This window comes from Cataglyphis hispanica, chromosome 22 (genome assembly GCF_021464435.1).
Source record: "Cataglyphis hispanica isolate Lineage 1 chromosome 22, ULB_Chis1_1.0, whole genome shotgun sequence".
NCBI classification, from domain to species: domain Eukaryota; kingdom Metazoa; phylum Arthropoda; class Insecta; order Hymenoptera; family Formicidae; genus Cataglyphis; species Cataglyphis hispanica.
Genome location: NC_065975.1, coordinates 2,616,127 through 2,637,969, shown reverse-complemented (window position 1 = coordinate 2,637,969; position 21,843 = coordinate 2,616,127). Strand labels below are relative to the sequence as shown.

Here is a 21,843-nt window from a genome sequence, read left to right as displayed (position 1 = left end):
CTTACAATGTTATATAGGCTCTTGCACTTCACCGTAGTCGTTGTGTAATTTACGCATTGCTCTGTCTAACACAATGCATTAATTTAAACGCGCGACTTTAATATCAGATATCGTTAAACGCTTACCGCTTCCCAGAACAATCCATCTAATGTGTGATTGTTTACTTATATTGTGCAAAAATGTTACAAGCTCAATAAAATAATGAGCTTAATAATGATGATTCATTTCTGTGTAATTAAATTTTTCTTATCTTCCTCCTGAACTTGTAAGCTTTATCACGATACGATTACGCATATATATGTCTTGTATTCATTTTCATTTTTAGCACTATTATTGTACAGTTTACTGCAAAAATAATATTCACTTAAAAATATAATTTGTAATCAAATATAGATAATGACTTAATAAAAAATCAATCAACATTCATATATTATAAAATAAAAGTTAAAAATGTAAAAAAAAAACGAAAGTAGTACAATTTATTTTTACATATACTTATGTAATATTATATATATACATATAAAATATACTACATACATATTTTTATGTATACATAACTTATTTAGTGTCAATTGATATAATATCAGGTTTCATACGATTAACAGTATATGTTAATAAGTGAAGGTCTTGCAAAAGTTTTGTTAATCTTTTAAAATGTCTGTCGGTATAAGGTATCATAGTTTCTAGAGTGGAAGATAAACCTGGTATCTGTAGCTCCTGAGTCCCAATTTCTGCCATTAGGGCATTTATAACTATCTAAAATAATAACAAGGCAAAAAAGTATAAAGAGATTTATATATGCACATATATGTATGCATATTGCGTTTTGTCAATATATCAAAGATTTTAAAAATCAATCATAATTTTAAATAATTAATTACATCTCTCTTAATAATTAAAAAAATTAAAATATCTAAATTTTAAATTATTAAATAACAATTATTAAATCCTATATTATACCTGAGCAGCATGTGAATTCCGGCTGTTCGTATTCCACATAATTGCACATCTGAGTAATGCTTCCTTACGAGCTGGTTTTAATTGCATTATTATTTCTGTAAGCTCATTGTTTCGTTTCTGCATTATAGCTGTCATAAAAGAAATATATTTTATATATCAAATGTATAAAAGATAAAAAAATACAAGCTATGTACATCCAATATAAAAAATATCCATATCCGTATGCAATACAAAAAATTTAAATAGTTTTAAAAGATTAATAATATAAAGTTATGTTATTTTGAATAATATAAAATGTTACAGATAATATAAAAATGTGCATTTATATCACTTCTGCGTCATCCAATATCAACATCACAATATTAAATCAGGCAAATGATATATTAATCAATACTATTCAATACAAGCAATTGTACCTTCTATAATTTTAAAAACTTGCAACGGTCGTTCCAGTTTTAGAGCCAATCGCAGTGCAGCTTGAAGCTCTTCAGCCTTCAATAAATTGGCCAACTTTTGTTCCTCAAACACGAGCCGCTCTTGTTCCTGTGCAGCTAGCGTTTTTTTCTCTTCAGTTACATCCCTCCAAATGACTAGCAATGAATCACTACCTCCGCTGATGATGTGTTTTTCATCTTTAGCAACTGATTAAGAAGACATTACATATGTATTTATAATAATATTGATTGTGTGACAAGATATTCTCGCGCGTGGATCAGATATAGACTCACCCGCAAGGGTCCAAACATGGCTCTCGTGTTGATTTAAAGTAGACACGCATTCAGATGTTTTAATATTCCATAATTTCAGAAGACCGTCTCCACCTGACGTAATTAGCTGCATACCATGCGACAGAAATTCTCCTCTTAAGACAGAGGATTCGTGCCCTTCAAAAGTCTGCAATAATAACAAAAATCAAGTTTTAATAAAATTTAAAAATGTAAAATTTATTTCTTTTCCTTTACCTTCAGACAATTGAGTTCTGTCAGGGACCATAATTTCATTGTACAATCGGCGGATGTTGTTAAGAGTACTTGATCAACTGGCGAAAATCGAACGCACCATACGCCTCTTCGATGACCATGAAACACCCCAAGCAATTGCAAATCCTCAGCAGACCATAGCTATAGATAGAGTTATATTATTTTTAAAATGTCACATATATAATCTTAAAATCGTTTATGCACATATTTAAACAAGTTTATTGCAATGATACCTTAGCAGTTTTATCTTGTGACGCTGTAGCAATCAGTTTATCATTCGGTGAAATGGTTACACAATTCATCTCTTTTTGATGTGCCAATATCGTGTGACTCGTGTTTAATGACAAATCTTGCTCTGCAAATATCAATAATTATCTTACATTTTGTTCTTTATTTTACACACACATACATGCACACACACACACACACACACACACACACACACACACACACACACACACACACACACACACACACACATTATTTCTAACATACTATGTGATTTAAGATTATTGGGTAACTCCCATAGCTTTAGGCATGAATCTTGAGCAATAGTTGTAAAGAATTTAGTCGATGTTTGAGATATAGCAACAGAACTGATTGATGCTGTATGCCTAATGGCATGTCCAATGCAAAACATTTTTGTTGTCTCTTTATCAAACAGCCATACACGAACACTATTATCCTATAAATAATAATTTGCATATATAAAAGTGTCAATTATATTATTATTATTATTATTACCGTTAAAATATTGATACCTTAGCTGAAGATATGAGCAAATTTACGTTCGCCGGAGTCGTTGCTAAGGCTAAAACACTATCACTATGTCCACATAATAATTGACAATTCATAGATGCAATATCGTAAAGTTTTATATCGCAACTGTTAGTCGCGAGCGCGATGTGACTATCATTAGCTCCAAGATATGCAATGTCTAAAATTTCATCGCTGTAACCTATCAACTGCCATAATAAACTTCAAATGTATTAATATCCGTACAAAATTATTTTAAATAGAAATTGTAATGTAAAGCACACCAACCTGTTTCTTACATTCGAACAAGTTTAATGAATGGATAATAATATTATGATCAACAGATACCACTGCAAAACTATTTTGGGTGCTGTTGTAAAGTAAATGAGTGATCGATAAACTCCCTTGTTCCTTAGCTGGTGATACTAAAGAGTTATCTTGTGTATAAATCAGCTTGCCTGCCTTCATTTCCCAGATTTTAACAACACCTAAAAAAATTTTTATATTAAATTGTATGCTCTTTTATTACTCATGTATTGATGTATTAAATCATATTTGAATTATTAGTTATACCTTTCTCACCAGCCGAAGCAACATATATATCATCGTTTTTATGTAGCTTAATGAATCCTGGCAAAGACTTGTGTGATATTATAAATGCTCCTTCTATCACTTCATATACTGGTAAAACGCGTATTGATGTTCTAGATGATATGTCCCATAAAATTAGCACTTTATCTCTTCCCGAACTGTGCATATAAGGCTATTAGTAATTATGGTAATTTTACTTGCATAATGTTTTAAAGTTTTTTTCTTACCTAACTAAATAATTTCCATTTTCGTGAAAACTAAGAGATGTAACTTTACTAAAATGTTCAGATAAAGACATCTTTTGCTGTCCGGTATTGATATCCCAACCATGAATAACTCCTTTGCTGTCACCAGCACCAAAAAGAAGTTGTTTTGTAATATCTGGATGAAAGTCCAATACACTAAACGGAATAAAAATATTGATATTAATTTTAATTATTAAATATTTTGAAATGTAGCATTATATTTCATATAAATATCTAATTACCTAGTTACTCCCAACAATCCTTTGAAATGATGTGTGCAAGTGTGATATTGCAAGTTCCATAATCTGACAGCACTATCACTTCCACCAGATGCCATTAAACCATTATTACTTGAAAAAGTTATTTGTGTTACAGGTCCTTTATGAAGAGATTTCCACAATTTTGTCAACTTATTAGCTGTAAATAATAAAAAAAATAAAATAAAAGTTAGAGTTTTAAAAATATAATATGTTCAAGCTTGATCTAAAACAAATATTAAATTTGAATTTGAGCTATTACTTTTCCAATCCCATAATTTGAACAATCCACTTTTGTGATGAGTGACTATACTCGTGTCATTGTTACCAAGAGCAAAACAATTTATTGTATCTTCTTGCTGATTAGCCTCTATCTCACCCAATGACGATATTATAGAGCTTGTGCTCACAGACAGTATTGAAATGGTGCTTCCTTTCTGGCAAAATAAATATTCTGCATCTGCACTCCACTGTAATGAAAAGATCGTTAGGCATGCGATAAAATAAATAAATACTTTCAGAAACCTACTTGTACATCGCCACCGGTATAAAATGCTCCATGCTTGCATTCCACTTCAAATCTGTAAATATGCATAATAATCATTATCAAATAGAATATACACAGAGAAACTATAAAAAACGGTATGTATACATATATTTCAAGCCTCTTATATATCTCGGAATAAAATAATACTTACGCTTCTTTAATGTTCATTTTTAGTATAATTCAAAAATATATATGCATGTACAAACACTACAAACAAGAAGCACGTGGTTGCACCGATTGCACTCTGAACTCCCTCTAGAATCTAGAGTAACAGCTGACTTGCTCTTGAATGAATAATTGATCGGATACTGCGAAGAATTTCCAGGGATATTTTTTAGAGAGCCCTATAAATTCCCCATCTGTTAACCAATCAAATTATTCTATGCACGCATTATGTACGACGCTTAATAGATTAGATTAAATTGATTACGGACACAAATTTATTTAGATCGTCGTCGAATGTAAAATCAAATGTAATTGACTGCTACTTTGCTTTGTGCAATACTGCATATTTTAATAACATTCCAATAATTCCATGATTTTCCGGTTGACGTTCCTCTTTTACCATAAGTCACAATGTTCGTGAATCGTGCAATTTTATTTCATTTATTATTCGTATACTCTGCTTTTGGTGGTCCAGAAGAAGAACATGGAGTAAAATACGCCAATAAGTGTGAAGGTTTTTATTTTTTAGTATGGAGTAATGTTCTTTTTTAAAAAAATGTAATAAATTATAAATCATCAGTTTTTATTTATTTAATTTTGAAAGATTATTTATAAACTCTTGTTTAACATACAATTGTAAATAATGAATTATAGTTGAAATTAACAATAACTTTCTGTTACACAGTATGCAAGGTTTTAGCTACAGAACTCGAAGCAAGATTAGACGAAACTGGGAAAACACATGATGTATTAGAGATTGGATATTCAGTGGATGATATTGCACCAAAAAAGAAAAAAGATTATAAGAAATCGTAAGTATCTTGTAACAAGTTAAGATATATGAAAAATTATTTTGATAAAAAATTTATAAACTGCTTGTTTCTTTCCAGAGAGTTACGCCTAGTAGAATCTATGGAAAATGTTTGCGAGCGTATATTGGAATATAATATACATAAAGAACGTTCAGATAGCACAAGATTTGCAAAGGGAATGAGTCAAACGTTCACGACACTGCATGGTCTTGTGTAAGGCACTTCAATATAGTATGATATTATAGGGATATTATAGAATAATTTGGAAATTAATAAATGGACGATTATAGGAATAAGGGAGTTAAAGTTGAATTGGGCATTCCTTATGAATTATGGGACAAGCCTTCTGTTGAGATAACAACTTTAAAAACACAGTGTGAAGATTTGCTGGAGAGCCATGAAGATGATATCGATGATTGGTATCATAATTATCAGGGAAAGATTCCTTTAATTAGGTAATATTTTTTATTTGATATATTTTAATAATAAATAATATTTACATTTAGTATTAATATTGTTTGTTGTTTACTATTCAGATATTTATGTTCTGAGCGTGCATTGAAGGACCAAAATGATTCTTGCCTGTATGAGAAAGGAGACACTGGAAAGGATCTCAGAAAACAGGAAAAAAAGAAAAAAAAGGAATCAACTAATAAAGAAATTATGAATGATAAGCATCAGAAAGCAAAACAAGAATTGTAAAGCTGCAAGAATAAACTGCCTGAACAAATACATTTACATAGATATCTTATTAGTAGATTAAAGACATTGTGATTCCATATCGAAAAATGTGGTATATATAACAGACTGCAATATTATATATAAAGATATCTCTGTAAATATTAATATAGGAGAGCCTGTAGTCAAATATGTATATGTATATGTACTGTATATACTTATTGTATCGTTAAAAATTTTTTATAATAAATTTCTTTTATATTTCTCCTAAAAAAACTCACTTATGAAACAATGTGAATGCTAATTTAAATAAAGTTACCTCTGTGTATATATATTCAAATGTTTAAAAAATATCGTTTTTTAAATATCAATTAACTAAGAAGATATGTGCAAATTTTGGGGATAAAAGAGCCATAAAAATTTTATTTTAGCAATATTAATTATAACTCAATTTAATTGTGTAATATATTATTTACAAATAAAATACATACTTTATAGTATAGGCGATCTATTTCTCTTTAGGCTGATTTATCTTTATTTCTAAATTTAGGTGCTATCCATCTCGTTTTACCACGAAGTTCTCTCAAACGTTGATATTCCTCTTTAAAATCTTTATGCTCATCCCTGAAGAGACCGTAATTCCGTAGGTGGGTCATCAGTTGTTCTGTCTGCTCATATCTTGGATAATATTCCACGATCTCCGGTCGTTTATTCACCGGTTTCTCGCTGAAGAGCTGCACAACTTTCATCGATTTTTGATTAGTCGGTTTGACAACTTCTCCGAAAATTCGATTACTCAGACGATTCATACGCATGGCATAATTAGTGCCCACGTTCGCCAAATTCACGTATTTATTCATCCTTCAATTCGCTCGATCGAACAGTCGCAATATTAATCTTCTCCAAATCTACGAGAATGTTTAAGGGTTATGATCTATAGGTTAGAATAAGCTTTATAGAGTTTAAGACATAGCAAATGACAAAGCTTTAGTTTTGAATAAAATCAGTATCCTTAATTGTCTATCTTACTTCTTGTATTCCGTAAATTTGCAGACAATTATTATCTTAAGTCGAATAAAAAATAATAATATTATCTATGCGGTATAGACAGATCGAGACAAGTCTCGAAGAACAATAAATCTAAGAATTCGATCAAGATCAGCATCAAGATCCATGATCTGTTACTGACAATAAGCAGTCACCTTGTCATCATTCGCGCGACGAAGTTCGAGCGGGAAGGTCACAGCGCAACCTCTGCTCCTCGTTCGTAACGTCGGACAGTATCGTTAAAAATGTGATCGTTTCATTACTATTAACGCATGATATATTTAAAGTATTATCTTTATACATATGCCCGAAGTCTTAAAATATCACGCGCTTTGAATTTCTCGGCTATTTCTATAATGTATCGTTCGGCATTTTTAACATTTTTATTTCATATATAGTCCGAAGATCGCGAGCGCGGATTAATATACGGATCGTCGAGTGATCAAAGTAACGCGATGATATAATGTATCTATTTATTTATAATATCTTATTATTAATAATACGTATATTTTACGGAAATTTTCGCGTAATAGAAAATTATTCTTTTCATATAATGCGCGTGTTCTACATGTATACAAAATTTGATTATTGAATGGTCTAGTCTATCGCACTTTAAGTAATCATTGACTCGACTCACGTAGTATCGCGTGGAATTCAAGTGAAGTTGCCGATGTGTCTCATTTTTCAATCTTTCGTTCGTTAACAAAATATTACGAATCGAGTCCGCATCGAGTGGCGTTGCGTCGCATTTAATTAGTAAGTAAGATTGTATTTAATCGCGCGTTTTTATATTAATTAATAACAGAAATAGTACTCTGTGCTGCGTGATGAGTAATTCGTGAATTTGTTCGCGTAATATGTTTGATTAATAACGGATCGTATCTTTCGCGTGCGAGTCTTTGCATTGTACACTCATTACAAAATTTTATAAAACGCGTGTCGAGAGAGTTAATGTCATATTTTAGAATTATCATGTGCGCGATTGTAATTAATCATGCTTTCGCGAGTGAGTCAATCGTAGATATAGATTATCTATATATAGAGTCAGTGCCAAAAGCAAACAACAAAGAATAAAAAAAGAAAGAGAGGAGGAGGAGGCTCGGGGAGGCATCGGGTGACGGCGGAGCAACCCTTAAGTAAGTAATTTGTAATTTTTATATTTGTTATAATTGTAATTAATTGTTTGCAATAATAATTTTATTATTGTGGAATATTATTGTGAAATATAATGCGTATAAAATATTTTTTATGTATATGCGCATGTATATACATATATATACTTATGTATAGATATTTTATTTTATTTTTTAATATTTAAAATAAAATATTTACAATAATATTAATATTTTTATAAAATGTTTCAATACTTTAAAAGAAATATATAATTATTTATATAAAAATTTATATAAAAATCATACTATTATTTTTATTACATATTTTATAAAATTTATATTTAAAATTTTTTTTCTTCAAATTACATATTTTTTTCTATTAAATTTTTGTTTAAAAGTTAACCAAAAAAAAAAATTAATTATATACAATATCTTTTAAAATATTTATTTTGGATATTGTTTTACATATAATATAATTAGAATATCTATATTTTACAGGATATGATGTGTTGTGTACTACAACTCCGCTGTTGCGCATCGTGCCGGTGAGTTTTAAATTATTTTTAAAAAATTATAATTAGAGAAAAAAAATTTGCACCAAATCAGTATTTCGATCGAACATAAATGGTGCTCTGATTCTTGGCGAATTTTTTACCATAGTTTAAAATCATAAAGAATATTAGAATAATCACGCATTTGTTAATAAAAAATGCAAGAAAAATTGACAGAAATTTTTAGTTGTATATACGAATGCACAAGCGACAAATTTAATATAAAGTGTTATCTTATAAAAAACTGTTTTAAATTTTATTTATTATTAAATCATACTTTTATTTTTGCAAGATATTTTAATTAAGACAGAAGAAAAAAAATACTATTCAGATATATAATTACAAAATATGTTTTTACAAAATACATAATATTTGTTTATGCAATACAAAATATTTTTACATATTTTCGCATAATGCATAATATCTTAAATAAAAAATATAATAAATATAATAACCAATAAATATATAATTCTTATTTAATAATTATATTTTAATAATATATATCAAAAAAATACGAAAACAAGAATAAATATTCTGTCAATAAAAATGTTTTTGAAACAAATGAAACGTACGAAAATAAGATAGTTTTTACAAAAATAAAATAAACTTTTTAAATAAATGGAATTACACTGTAATCCTATCTAAAAATCAATCAGATAGATTAAAGATATATATTCGCGTTAGATTAAGTTCAATAGAATATGTTTTGTTAGTGAGTGCATGTAAACGCACTGACGACGATTGATGATATTGGCGGAGAATTTATCATTAAATTAGATTGTCCAGATTTTCCGAGGCTTCCGTAAGCGAGTTGAAACCCGCTAACGGATACCTCGCCGCAGAATTTCTCCGTCCTCCGTCAAGGTGAGTACCATATTTGAACTTGTATGTTCTGTTATATATTTCTCATAACTTTTAACTAATTAAATAGTCGCGATTGCAAATCAATTTAGAGCACAATAATAATTATTATTATATCACCGATTTTAAATTAGATATAAAAACTTGAAAATTAGAGTAAACGTCTACATTTTACGTATGTTTAGAATAAACACGATAATGACGCTGCATAGAATGCAAACTTTTATTTTATTTTTGCTTTGCGTGCGAATTAGATTGCACGTTACAGTGACATTTGAACTTTTAATCTGGAACGCAATTATATGTTGCTTTTCTTCAAGAATTATCCTGCATACCTAGGATAAATAACAATGCGTCAAATTATTATATGTTGTGATTTTAAACGGAATAACAGTTTAATTTTAATTAATACAAAACGACGAAACAAACTAAATCTTCTGTTAAATAATCGAGATTTTTTATTATTCTTTAATTTAGCTGAATTTAAATATGTACATATAAGGTAAAGTAGTTAAAAGTAAGGAACATTTTTTTATTGCAAAAAATTATATTAAAAGCAATTAAATTTTATTATATTTATCTAATATTTTATAAGAAAAATTTTTATTACAAGATTCCGAATGTTTTTGCTCAAAATTAAGGGAAACGTTAGTCATGTGATATGCATTGAAAATCCCAACAAGAATCCTATGATAACTTAAGAAGATATGCAAAAAAATTAATAATTAATAATTAATTAATAATTTTTATTATTTTATTCGTGTGTCATTAATAATCGGTTGCTGAGACTCGCATTGTTAGAAACGAATTAAATAATTAGAGTAAAATCATGTAATTTTATCGAGTTAACGCGGATTCGTCTATCGATGTAGGTTACTCGACTATCATCAATTCTTACTAGGAAGAAAAAATATTAATACGTATTATTTCGGAAGAAAATAATGTAGATGAAGCATGGCTTGGTATACATGAGTTTTACGAAAAGGGCGATTGGAACACGATTATGGACGAAAGCTTAAAAGCTTACTCAAAGTGGGCTACGATATGTAATGAAAATTTTAAAATACCTAACAATAATGATAGGTCACTGCATTGTAGATCCTTAATGGCCAAGGGTGAAATGAACGATCGTAAGTGCGATAATGTATTTATCTTTTTCTGCGAGATTACCTTCTGAATCACAGCGAAACTCCGTAAATCATGAACGCGAGATTGTAATCGGACAATGGTACGCGATTTATCAAAGAATATAATTAAATGAGATGATTTAAAAGTGCATTATTAACATCGAATTAACAACGTTAGTAATAACGCAAGCATGCGTTATTGTAATTAAATGGGGTCAGTAGATCAATGTTGCGATAGAAGAGATTAGCTCGAAAGATTTATTTTTGTAATGATAAAAATTTAATGATTATTTTTAGAAATATTGAATGATAACATGAAATATATATAATATAAAAAAATAGTGTAATATTTTATACGCATTTCATGTCATCTTTCAATATTTCTAAAAATAATCATTAAATCTTCATTATAAAAATAAATCTTTCGTGCTTTTATTATCTTTGATCTACTGATCTACTAAAAAATTAACATAAGAGATAAGTTATTATTTTAATCAAATATATGAAATAAAAATGTAAAAAGTTATACAAAATGTAACACTTCAATTTTTTACAATTTTTTAAAAATTTTTTAATCGAAAGAATAGAATAAGAAGATTATATATTAAAATGCAAAAAAAAAATGTTAAAAACACTTAAAAAATAAAAAAAATTATTATCTTACAGTTATTATATTACAAGATGCTTGTATTGCCTTTATTGTTTATTTTTATTATTTTAACTAAAAATTGTGAGAAATGATTTTAATAATAATAGAATTTGATTGCGTTTTAAAGGTCAAAGAACACATTTATTCTACGATTCTCCCGACTCGTGTTGAATCAGTTAGTCCTGTCTGCAAATGCAATATTGATTACGTGCCTCTCCTATCTTTATAATCGCGTTCTCATTCGAGTCAGATCAGATTTGCATCCGCGGTGTTTAATGATTTGCCGCCAGATCACTATGACGATCCCTCGAGTACTCTTGCAGGGCCGAGTCTCCTCTTTCTATCGTCCCCGATGAGACATCGTTCACGTTACAGACGGACCACCCGATAGGCACTTTCAGCCGTCCTATTGATTTTCCCGTGGAAGCGCACGCGCTACTCTGTCCCCGATTGCGACAAGGGGGGTGCGGCTGTAATCATGGATCCCAGTATACTCGCCACCATGGACAAGGACGCACTGAAGAAGCAGATCGAGAACATGAAGTACCAGGCGTCCATGGAACGGTGGCCCTTGTCCAAAAGTATCGCGGCGTAAGTGCATCGCGGCGCCAGCCGAATCGTCGTTTCATCGTCTTTTGTTGTTTATCTTTTTTTTCTGCCTGCATATTATTATTCAAATCTTTCTGAAAACCCGAGAAAATGTTGCCCATTTTTAAACATAATATTCCAGAAATTTCATAATTTCTACTGATTATGATTATATCCGGTGCATTTGAGATGTAGTTTTCTTCGCAAATTAAAAATTGAGTAGAAATTTATCATTTCTTGCAATTTTTTTATCGTTATTATTAAACATCGTTGCATTTAAGTTTTAAATTAATTGTTTAATTTTATAAAAATATATTTAGAAACATTGTGTATATATATAAATATATATATATATATATATATATATATATATATATATATATAATTTGCAACTACATTTTTTGATGTTAATATTTAATAACGATATTTAATAACTTCGTAAATATTGATGCGCTTAGATATTGAAACAACCACCATTTTTGATGAATCAAGATTTATCATCTGTGCTTAAAAGACATGATTTCTTTGTGATAAGAATATTATATAGAAATTTATTTCAATATTATTTTTTTTATTGTAATAGCAAAAAGTTCTGTATTTTTTAGACCTCTGCTTTGTATGAAAGAAAAATGTAATCATTTTTTTAGCATCAATCATTAGCTGTCTGGAAAGCTGTCTACCTTCAAATAGTATTATTTTTTTCAGATATTCATTTCATTGAGTCGCATAAATAAATAACCCACATTGCATTCTTATTAGATATTAGAATAATTTAAATAGAAAATAAGCATTTATACATTTGCTTCTTTATTTATTAAAATTTTGTATTTTTATCTACATATAATATTAATATTTTGTTTAATATTAATCACACGTATTTAAAGGCACAATCTTACATTTTATCATGATTTATATTTTATTGAATCTTTATCTTATACAATAATTAATATTTATTTTTAATATAATTTAAGTATACTCATTCGATAAATAAGAATTATTATTACAATCGTAAACTTGAGATAGTGCAGTACACACAGTTTAATTTTACAGCACGGATGTCTTATTACAAGCTTCTTCGAATACTTCAGGAATTCTTTATGTGTTCAGTATCTTCATCGATATGTAATCATAGAATATCTCTTTTCCAGATAAATTAGTTTGCGTATAAATGTATGTAATATATTGAAGTTATATAGATTTATTCAAGATTCAATTATTTTTCCTCTGACGATCTATTCAGCATAATAGTAAAAATAAAATAAAAATATATTCAATTTTTTATTAATATATACAAACAATTATTATCGATTGAATCAAAATTAATATTTACAATTAGCTTACTTAGATTATAATTTTTGTTCTTCATACGTATCATACTTATTTCAACATTCTAGAAAGGGATCGCCAAGCGCTATCTCGGAATTAATTACATCATACTGTTGTATATCGATGCAGCTTACGGAGACCTCATTTGTCATGCGCGAAGTGAGACTGACGTTAAGTCTCGTGTTACGTGTCAAAACTAAAATCACCGATTGTGGAGTGGATGCGTTTCGGGTTCTCGGTCGCGAAGCGTTTTTTCCCATATAAATCATCTCGCACGCTCATACACATAAAAATATAAAGCAACGCGTAGCCGCACAAACTGCTGGCGCATAGTCAAGGCTGAATTATGCTCGCGTCCCCGTATTATGTATACATGGTGGGACAGGATCTCCTTGGACACACACTTGGCAATGTATGTCCATCGCGTTTTCGCGCCACGATCACTTTCAGAGACACATAGTAGTGCATAAAATCGCGATTATATGTACATAGGTGCGCGCGAGACGAGGACATCGGAGAGGTGCAACAAACCTGACGCGGGTGTGATTACCGATGACTCAACGCGGCGATGATCGATGATCTAATTGAACCTAATTAGACGATCGCGGTCGGTCGTCTCTTAGCGTAACGCGTTCGCGATTTCGTCATACTTTAAACGAAAGGGCGCAGAAAGAGAGATCGCGTAAGGATTATTATTCACGTCCGTTGCAAATCGTCGAGTTAATTATATCCCTCGCGTGTCGCGCTTCGAACGACCGAGTTATTGCGAGATTAAGTTCGCAATACGAAATTGATCGGCGATCTCAATTTTTCGCAAACAATGATATTCTAGGATATAATTATACATATTATACATGATATATACAATTTTATTTTTGAATATGAGATCTCTAAAGTGAGACTTATATAATATAAATTCACTCAGCTCTTTGTTTTGAAAAAAAAAAAAAAATTTCTCTCCTTTTATCCTGATTTTTATTAATATATTGTCATAATTAATATATTATTACATCTAATTATTTTTCTTGATTATATATCATATAATTGTTAATATTGATACATTGTGGAATATTCGTTGAATACGATATCGAACGAGCAAAAGTATCGTTAAATACGAGCATCCTTGGTCGCAGTGTTTTGTAAAGGCATTACATCATCGTGATGAAAGCAAAGAGAAGGATCAGGAAACGGGTGGTCACTTGTATTGTCGCATTATTGGGGCGCGAGATTAGGCCGATCGGCAAGAGATAGAAAGAAAAAAAAAAAAAGAACGAAAAGAGGGAAAGGGTAGGAGGAGGAGGAAAGAGGGAGACGCGGCGAGGGAGGACGGGAACTGTTGCTGCCTTTCACCGTTCGAGAAGTCTCGCGAGGCCGCGGAAACTTTTCTTTTTTTTTCTTTTGCTTTCGCCTCAAAAACCGCCACGAGAACCAAGCATGGCCGGTTGTTGAAACTCGTACGGTTCCGCATCGTTCCGCAAGCGGAAGCACGCGGCGGAAATACGGGTCTCGGCGTCTATACTTCCGCGTGTCCTGGTCGGATCGTCCATTAGCGCGTTACGAAGATGTTTCTCGCTCCGACAATTGAATTCCGCTTTAATTAAGAGATTGTAAGTGAGATCTCTCGGGAATTGTGTCGGTCGCGAAATAACGTCCGACGCGCGATGAGTCGAATGTTGCTCTCGAATTTAGGATGCGACCTCCTTTAAACTCGGCTGAACCCGACGCCTCTTGCCTGTTGCATTCATCGGTACGTAATGTGGGTCATGTTCCTCCGACCTGCTCTTGTTTTTGCAACTCTCCGATCGAACATCTACATAACACAAATAATCGTTAATAATAATTAGATAAAACATTTAAAAGAATCTGCAATTAAATCAATATATTACAGGATATGGAACAATTCTGTATTAAAGAATATCTACCGTGTATTTATATTTTATTTTTTTTTCTCTCGTAACTTAATTATATTTTTCTTTTCTCTCTTTCTCTTTCTCTCGGGAATATTATTCAAAAAGACTTATAATGTTGTATATATGATAAATTAAATACAAGATACACAAGGTATATGTATAAATTAACATATTCCGCGTATTTTCGTTAGCTCATCAATTATAAAGCGCTCACCAATTATAAGTTGATTAATTTTAAGAAATCTAATATTGACAGTTCAAATGTTTAGAACTGGAAATACTGGAATATCTCTCTGCGCGGCATTTTGTCAAGCGATAGTTTCACTCTCTCGGTCTTCGTGCATTAAATTGTGACTTTTCCATGAGGCAAACCATAAAGACAGATGCGAAAGTAAGACAAACCATAAATACGAGCGTGAAGTGAACAGAATTGCATTTATTTCTACGATAGATTCGCTCGATGGCTCTTACTCGATGTCGCCGACGAGAATCGCTCCGATTTCGCGACGCTGCCGTTCATTATATAAACGACAAGCGATAAATAATAGGCATCGCGGAATCGTGAATCGATAATATTACGACACGGGTGTCGGGGAAGGTCATTCACCCTCGTTTAAAAATTGCGCGATGGACCCTGATAAGTGAAAGTTCGCGATTCCCGCACGAACTCTGATAAATCAAGCACGAGATGTGATTATTGTGTTAATGAAATCAAATTTATAATATATCAAATTTATGTTACGCCGTTACCTATAACGATGTAATAAATCAAGATGATTCGAAGAAAATATTCTCTTTTTTTTCTATTCGTTGTATAAGAAATCATACTTTCGCTAACATCATAGGAGCTTAGATAAATCATGTTGCTTCCGTGAAATGCTTTCGTGAAATGCAATTTCACTCTTCATTACATATTTTTCTATTTAAGTCTAAATAATTTTTTTGCCTATTGCAATTTCTTTGAATTAATAAATAAAGAAATAATCAAAAATCCTTTTTAAGCTTGAATTTATATTTTTATTAAAAAATAAATGTGAAAAATAACTCTTGTAGCTTCGTCATTTATATTCATATAAAAGTTGCAATTGTTATTTGATGAAAAAAGTTTGCTGCATTCGTAAATGAAGCGCGTGCGCGCTCGAGGCTTAAGAAACAATGTTGGACATGATTTTCGATTACAATTGTATGCAATAAAATGCAGTGAAGGGTTAATGCTTTGCACGCGCGCGCGGCAAAGACGGGGCTCTCGTATATCCCGCGGGAAAAAATTCCGCGGATACTACTCGCGAGCGTTTAGCAACAACAAAGTCCGAAAGCTTCGAGTTGTCGGCGACTACTCTCCTTGAACGCAAAATCGGGTGCGCGAGACTGAACCGAGTCCCTTTCACCGACATCGTCGCGTTGAGGCGAGATCGGCCGGTCGAGCTCGCTTCGGTCGTGAATGGTTATAAAATATGCGGAGGTACGAGCTTATCGGCGATCTAATAAATCGGAGGTAACGTATCGCACGTGTAGGTACAAGCATTTCGCGAAACATTCGCTGGGAGATCCTGGAAAATGCACGCCGGATCCGAACCTCCGGGCGAGTGCGAATAATGCACCGGCTGTCGCCGCAAGACATGATATGCAGATTAAAATAGATTTTGAACGATACACACATACACACGCATATACATAATATATTCTATATATATAATATAATATATTTTTATATTGTTTATTATTTATGATAATATTATTTTAAAGAGTCTTTATTTAATCAAGTTTATTTTATGCTTAAAAATTGATTTATGCACTTTATTATCTGTTTTTTATTATTTGTTTTTTAAAATAAAAGATTAATTCCATTAAAACACTCTCGTTAAATCGCACGTTTATTGCGCCACATCCTTAGGTAAGCTGTTAGAATAGCAACGCATGCTGCTAGGTTGCAATTTCAGCATCACGCGCGGCTGACCCTCTTCTTCTTCCTCTTGTCAGAATGCGGGAGTACGTGGAAGAGAATGAGAAGAATGACCCTCTGATACACGCGCCCGACAAGAAGAACAATCCCTGGGCCGAGAAAGGCAAGTGCATAATCATGTAATCGGGGCCAACAGCGGAGGAAGAGCAGCGGAAGAAGAAGGAAGCGTGTATACAAACCGAGAAGAAGAGGAGCCGATCGTTCATCCGCGGCAAAGAGAATCTCAAAGGCAAAGATTACGAAAAGGAAAAGGGGGAGGTGGAGAAAGAAATGCCGGTAGACATCCGCTGTGGTTCGATCGCGGATTTATACGACCGGCCGCCGAAATAAGAACGTGATTATGAATTTATCTCGACCTCGTAGTCGATTCGTTAATCGAAAATCGGACTTTGGCGAATCGTTTACCGGACCGTTCCTTCGGGACTGCTTTTCCATCGCGCGGCGTGCGGCTGTGACGCTAATTCTCGATTCGTGTCGTTCTACGAGGTGTATTATCTCTCCCTAATCGTGCCATAATTCGTAACATGATTGCTGTTTGTAAAGATATTTTGAGGTAGTCTCGAAGTCTGTGCATCATCGATCGGCACGTGGACGCAGATGAAAAAAAGGAAAGGAAAACGAAGAAAACAATCCGATTACTCGATCGTATCGTTATTCAATTTTTCGAAATGGTCGCGATAAAATTCGTGTCAAATTTAATCAGTCTTATATTCGCGTAAAGAATCGAAGAAGAATAAAGGCAAGAAATGAAAAAAAAAAAAGAGAAAAGGAAATCGAAAAATTTATATATACTTTCACCTGGTGGAAGCTGTCGTCTGGATCGATCGACATCGAATCAATCGCCGCATGCCACGTGACGTCGCGTTGCACATCTCACTCGCCGATGCACTTGCCGTGTAAAACTCTCCCCATTCACTGACGATCTATCATAAATGCAATTTTCTCTAATGTTACATATACATATATACTATACATGACGCATACAGTTATTATTATGATAATTATAATTACTCTTGTATATGTATCACTGCGCGAATTTCTTACCGAAAATATATAATATGACCAGCGACTGAAATTCAAATTCTGTTTTCTGCATCTATCTCAGGAATATAATAATATCAAAATATTACATTAGATTCAACTTTGAATTTTATAAGATATTGTTGAACGCAATCAAAATCCACCACATCATTTTATTTCGTCCTCTCTTGTTGTTGTCTGACCAATTGCTAACCGTTTCTACTGGCATTTATGATATGTGCACGAGATTTTAGAATTGCTAAATTTTTTCTCTATGCTTCAATTTCTTATTAATAAATCTTTGTTTTAATTTCTAATTAATCTATATATAATTTTTATATATAAAGAATATTCTATATATTTAGTACTATTTATATATGAGCATAATTAACAAAAAAGTGAATTATATGAGAATATTTTGTTTATTTACTATTGTTATAAAAGATAGTAATGTCAATACAAAAATCTGCCAAAATTATAACAAATTTGTAAGTCAATTTTTAAAGAAAGAATACATGTATTGTCATTTGTAGAATTTCTCAAATTAATTCATGATTTCTAAACAATATGTGATCAATGAAATGTGACGTATACGTATGACGTATTATAAATAAAACTGTTTAGAACGCAAATAAATATAAATTAAAGAATGCAAAAAATTTAATTTACAAAATTATATACATATTTTAAGAAGAAATATTTTATTATTTATAAAGTGTGCTTAAAGACTAGTACTAGATTTGCTTACATAATTTTGATTTAATTTTTTATATGTATAATTGATAATTGATGTATAAATTTTTAAAAATTTCTTTTTTCTTTACAGAGAGATTAAAAGATAAAGTATCGTTATATATATAATTATCTATTAATAGTTATACATTATATAATTATTAATTTTTATACAATTTGATGTTTTCTTAAGTTTACGCAGTACAGCGTTTTGTTATTGGAATTTCAAAATGTAATATTTACAAAAGGATATTTTACAATAATTAATCATATTATACGTTTCTTTTTCGCAAAATATAGAACTTGCGGCATAAGCAAACGTTATGGGAACGAAACAACCGATAGAACATAAAAGCTACGTAAACAAAACAATCGATAAAACATGCTTCGAGAGTTGTGAGTTTTAGAGACAGTACTTGATACGTTTGGTTTTGCCGAGTTTTGCATCCAGTCGTGTCTCAAGAGTTTATCGAAATTATCTTATATAAAATCTTATTTAAATGATGGAAGGAGGCTCTCGCCCCTCCGTCCAATTTGTTGTGCATCGTAATCACGTCAAATACTTTAAATCAGGGGTTTCCAGTCACGAGCGTATTGGGTAATCCTCATTGACATGCGGAAAGAAACGTGGGAATAACGTATAACAAATAACTGCCCACAGATGTAATTTTCGAAACCCGATGGTCGCGCTTATTACCACGCTGATCGGCGATTCGAGAGGAAAAAGGTTAACGACCGTTTTGCGGTTAAACTGCAATATCTATACGCTATCCGAGCACAATTTGTATTTCTTTATAACGTTAATTACACATAGATACTTACGGTTCGTTAAGAACCTGCTAGAGGAACAGCTGGGAGAAAGGAGCGGCGAGGTATTTTCGTACAGAGGGAGATATTAAAATTCTTATACGGGTGCGAGTAGCGAGAAGGAATGAAGGAAAAAATGAAGAGATACGAAAGGAAGAAGATCGCGAGAGTCGCTTTCGCCTTTCGAACGAGCGAGTAGAGGATCCGCGAATGGACGACGGATGGCGCGTGGTCTTCGCGACAATTAGCGACGACGCAAATTGGTATCCTCTTTCACTTTCCTTCTCTTCCTGCGAGTCATTGTGCGCGATTAAATCGAGAAATAATTTATACATAATGAGACAGCGCTTCTTACAAAACGTTATAGTGTGTACAATTAAATGTCGCTCGAGATCGATCGGGATGACAGAAGTGATGAATCTTGAAATACGAGCACTCTTGTCTGTTTGCATCTAGGTTCTTGAAACACGTGTGATTGCCATTATTATGCGATTATTATATTGTTTAATGAATGGAAAAAAAATGAAAGAACCAATAGCTTATTCTCTAGAGCGCTTATAAAGACAAGCTTTTCTTGTTCACTAGATATCTTCGAAAGATAACATTCAGAGATAATGTATATTCTAGAAGTAATTTGCCGCTGATTTTTTCTTTTTTTTTTTAGCGAAAGTCTAACTCCAATCTTAATCACACTGTATAATTACAACGATACGATCTCAATCAGAGCAGGCCAGTAATCAGGGACTATGTACTTATACGGAAGCTCATTAAGTATGAATATCTTCCTTATATGATAGACACTTGCCTTTTTTATTTTAAAAACAAAACATACGTGTAATAAGATATTCTTTGCATACTTTTAAATGCAAAATTTTGCTTTATTGAATCGATTATTGCTTTCTCTAGTTTGATTAATTTAAACCATCTCTCTCTTTTTTAATTGATAAAAATTACAAAAAATAACGGTGAATAATTAAAGGAGTTTGCTAATCTTGACTATGTCTGTGCGAATATTGAATAAAAGTGCGTTTCATCAGCTTCGGTAGGACAATGTCACCTTCTTTACTGACATTTTGCAACAGTGACAGCAGTGAGATTTTCGCGGCGAACGACAATCTTTACGCGTCTGCAATTCTCAAATGTAAATTCGATTGTCGACTTTCTACATGTTTTATTCTCGCGGGAAATTGCCGCATACACACACACACACACACACGTACACAAGAACGTTGGTTTTAAATTTCAGGAAATTATTTATTACGCTGCATAAATAACAATATAAATTATATATTTGTGTATATCATTCACGATCGTTATGTAGACTGATTGCATGATTGCGCTATCGATAACTGGAACATTTCCCTTAATTATATTGCAAATGTTGCAACATTTAAATAACCAATCAATTATATCAGTCGTTTAGCCAATCATGCTTTATATTAAAGTGTAATTTATTTCATTGGAGATCTCATAAATTTTACTGATTATCATATTGTATTATATTTTTTATTTTATTTTCCTAGCGTTAATATCGTGCTCCTGACAGTCATAGAAATTTTACATATCTTTTCATATATTTACTTATGTATAAAATTTTAACTAACTTTTATTTTTATGCGACATAAAGCAAAAAATTTTAATACTATTATGTTATTTTTATGTTATTTTATTCATATACATTTAATGATCCAAAGATACATGCTTTGTAAATTAAGCGAAATCCAAATAAATTAAATCTCAGTTAATTATAATTGTTACATATAAAAAACATTGAAACAAACAAACAAAAAATTTATAAAATCTAGCTTTACACACGAGATCGGCTATACTTGAAATTAAATCTATAATATATCTCAGTTTCAATATTCATGCCAAAAAGGAAGATGTTATGGACAGTAAGAATGATTGATATTCACCGTAGCTGATCGTCGGCGAAGTCCGGTGCTTTTGCCAGTACCGATCTTTCACGCTGTCCTGTGCGACCGATTTTAGCTATAGCTCGCGCTGTCACTTACTATACGCAAAATGAAAGGCGACTTTAATTACCGTTACGGCTACGACGACGACGACGACGACGGTGGCGGCGACGACGAAGACGTCGTCGTCGTCGTCGTCGTCGTCGTCATTTGCAAGTATGCTGCGAAAATGTGCAGTGTATA

General features: G+C 31.7%; 4 protein-coding genes and 1 long non-coding RNA gene across 7 annotated transcripts; 2 read left to right on the top strand and 3 right to left on the bottom strand.

Moving 5' to 3' along the window:
- Positions 1–5: 5 nt before the first annotated feature.
- On the bottom strand, positions 6–4,638 carry LOC126857703 (transducin beta-like protein 3). Its single transcript, XM_050607372.1, has 15 exons — positions 4,488–4,638; positions 4,319–4,370; positions 4,052–4,259; positions 3,775–3,949; positions 3,515–3,688; positions 3,270–3,445; positions 2,985–3,184; positions 2,702–2,905; positions 2,436–2,625; positions 2,174–2,295; positions 1,923–2,081; positions 1,689–1,854; positions 1,377–1,601; positions 961–1,088; positions 6–756 (listed from the first exon to the last, which is right to left on the bottom strand). The coding sequence occupies exons 1-15, from the start codon at positions 4,502–4,504 to the stop codon at positions 559–561; spliced, it is 2,394 nt and encodes a 797-aa protein (XP_050463329.1). The 5' UTR covers positions 4,505–4,638; the 3' UTR covers positions 6–558.
- Positions 4,639–4,758: 120 nt separating this feature from the next.
- LOC126857705 (protein canopy 4) lies at positions 4,759–6,051 on the top strand. The gene is made up of 5 exons (XM_050607376.1): positions 4,759–5,015; positions 5,187–5,313; positions 5,392–5,526; positions 5,604–5,768; positions 5,850–6,051. The coding sequence occupies exons 1-5, from the start codon at positions 4,913–4,915 to the stop codon at positions 6,013–6,015; spliced, it is 696 nt and encodes a 231-aa protein (XP_050463333.1). The 5' UTR covers positions 4,759–4,912; the 3' UTR covers positions 6,016–6,051.
- Positions 6,052–6,411: 360 nt separating this feature from the next.
- LOC126857706 (28S ribosomal protein S33, mitochondrial) lies at positions 6,412–7,302 on the bottom strand. Of its 2 annotated transcripts, none has more exons than XM_050607378.1 (2): positions 7,194–7,302; positions 6,412–6,899 (listed from the first exon to the last, which is right to left on the bottom strand). In XM_050607378.1, the coding sequence occupies exon 2, from the start codon at positions 6,849–6,851 to the stop codon at positions 6,510–6,512; it is 342 nt and encodes a 113-aa protein (XP_050463335.1). In that variant the 5' UTR covers positions 6,852–6,899; positions 7,194–7,302; the 3' UTR covers positions 6,412–6,509. The 2 variants fall into 2 exon arrangements, with proteins under 2 accessions (XP_050463335.1, XP_050463334.1); XM_050607377.1 differs by lacking the exon at positions 7,194–7,302 and adding an exon at positions 7,021–7,096.
- Positions 7,303–8,017: 715 nt separating this feature from the next.
- LOC126857707 (guanine nucleotide-binding protein subunit gamma-e) lies at positions 8,018–18,206 on the top strand. Of its 2 annotated transcripts, XM_050607379.1 has the most exons (4): positions 8,018–8,174; positions 8,649–8,695; positions 11,714–11,929; positions 17,143–18,206. In XM_050607379.1, the coding sequence occupies exons 3-4, from the start codon at positions 11,817–11,819 to the stop codon at positions 17,246–17,248; spliced, it is 219 nt and encodes a 72-aa protein (XP_050463336.1). In that variant the 5' UTR covers positions 8,018–8,174; positions 8,649–8,695; positions 11,714–11,816; the 3' UTR covers positions 17,249–18,206. The 2 variants fall into 2 exon arrangements, with proteins under 2 accessions (XP_050463336.1, XP_050463337.1); XM_050607380.1 differs by lacking the exons at positions 8,018–8,174; positions 8,649–8,695 and having other exon boundaries at positions 11,639–11,929.
- Positions 14,634–21,770, bottom strand: LOC126857708 (uncharacterized). Its single transcript, XR_007688539.1, has 2 exons — positions 21,601–21,770; positions 14,634–15,062 (listed from the first exon to the last, which is right to left on the bottom strand). It is a non-coding gene; the product is annotated as an uncharacterized LOC126857708 (long non-coding RNA).
- Between the last annotated feature and the right edge of the window lie 73 nt (positions 21,771–21,843).